Raw genomic sequence first — 1,661 nt, 5'->3', positions numbered from 1 at the left:
ATTACGTAACTCGCGTTACTTGTAATGCGTTACCCCAACACTGTCTATATCTATATACCAATCCAATTATTAAACACCCAGCATAGCATGGAAATGGAAAGTGTGAGTCTTGCTGACCATTCAAAGTCAAAAAATTAAAGAGAAATTTCGAGTAAACTAGGGTAGTTATAGATACTAAATGCTACCGGTTTCAAAACAAACGCCAGGTTTACTGAAGCCATACAGTGATCGAACCATGACAATGAGATGTTTACTTCACGGCTACTATGCATATCTACAGAACTGTAACTTTAAACTATGATAAACAGGGTGTCAATATATTATGTCAGCGAATCCCAAGTAAAGTGCACAAAGAACTGCTAGCTGTGAGTTTAAAGCGGTGTTGACAATAGCTGTCACAGTACTTACCTGCAGCTCCACAGTCAGCACAGCAGCTATTCTCTGGCAGCTTCACCAACTCTAGAAGTGTCTTTTTGTTCTTTTCCCGATTTGCCATAGGCGAAATGCTTTTTTTAAAAAACGTATGTAACAGTATGACCTCTCTTATCTGTTATTTCACGCGTGGATAGTCCCGTCGGGCGCGGTTTGACAGTTTTACTTCACGTTCATCGAGTCACTCGACAGTGTGCTGTGCGCTTCTGTCGCGTCGCGTCGCGTCAGATTACAAACTCAACTGCGCTCGAGCGGCAAAATACCGCGGCTTGACTATCAAGCGAGGTCTTCCGCGAGCATTCCAACACTAAAAAAACCCTTAGTGTTCACTTCCTTGAGAAAACAACCTACACCTAAAATGTAATCTATTAAATAATCACATTAACATCAATTACTCTAAGTAGGAGTAGGCGATAATGACAGTAAACTGTAAACAGTGACACATTGTGGATAGTTTTTTTTGTGCTTAATATGATTAAAAAATTAAATGTTATATTACACTTGTACCAAACAAATCATGAGATTATCAAGACTGATATTACTGGGGTTAAATCATCATGCAGGTGCCAAAGCCACATATTTTTGCAAGCTAGTAAATATACTATATCGTCACACTGAAACTGCATACAGAACAAAATGTTGCATTTACTGGTTTTACAGGTATACAGTTATCTTCCCAGATTCAAGTGGATTAAAGCCATCCCATTTAGAAGATGTGGAAGTGAAAAGTGCGTGTCATGACTCACACAAGTCATGGGTTTCATATAAAAACAATGCAAGTTCTGACTTCTCACATCATGTAAAGGTGATTAAATGCATGCGTTTGGGGGGGATCATACACAAACTGTACAAAAAAATTAAAATAGCACCATTTTCACTAGTGCTCTTGCAAATTACATACATATTTTGAGAAAACATGTTTGCTGGCAAATAGCAAATCCAAATTTATTACTTGATAAAACATTTTGGAAGATGCATGGCAGTACAAAAACGATCTTCATAATGGGAAACAGCACATTTAAAACTACAAATATGTGCTGTCCACATAACATAAAACCACACTCCTTCTGAGTATATATTACTGTACAAATGCATTAAGCGGCTGCCTAAAGATGCGTGTAATTTAAGGGAACTCAGAAGCCAGGAACTCCACTGTGCCTTTAGGAAGAGTGAAGTGTATACCGTCCAAATAGTGCAAGAACCTGTAAAAGAGTGGGGGGGGGGGGGAA

The 1,661-nt window shown here is 38.7% G+C and overlaps 1 protein-coding gene across 2 annotated transcripts in view; it reads right to left on the bottom strand.

The window, feature by feature from the left end:
* The window catches only part of LOC107567809 (arf-GAP with dual PH domain-containing protein 2-like), a 6,022-nt gene extending 5,240 nt beyond the window's left edge, over positions 1–782 (bottom strand). For both annotated transcript variants that reach the window (XM_016253581.1, XM_016253590.1), the window contains exon 1: positions 409–782. In XM_016253581.1, coding sequence (XP_016109067.1) covers positions 409–496 — 88 coding nt within the window. In that variant the 5' untranslated portion in view covers positions 497–782. The remainder of the gene's footprint in view (positions 1–408) is intronic.
* Positions 783–1,661: the final 879 nt, after the last annotated feature.

This window comes from Sinocyclocheilus grahami, unplaced genomic scaffold, assembly GCF_001515645.1.
Source record: "Sinocyclocheilus grahami isolate Dianchi unplaced genomic scaffold, SAMN03320097.WGS_v1.1 scaffold27.1, whole genome shotgun sequence".
Taxonomy (NCBI): domain Eukaryota; kingdom Metazoa; phylum Chordata; class Actinopteri; order Cypriniformes; family Cyprinidae; genus Sinocyclocheilus; species Sinocyclocheilus grahami.
Note: the sequence above shows the minus strand (reverse complement) of the source record. Positions and strands in the feature narration are given on the sequence as shown.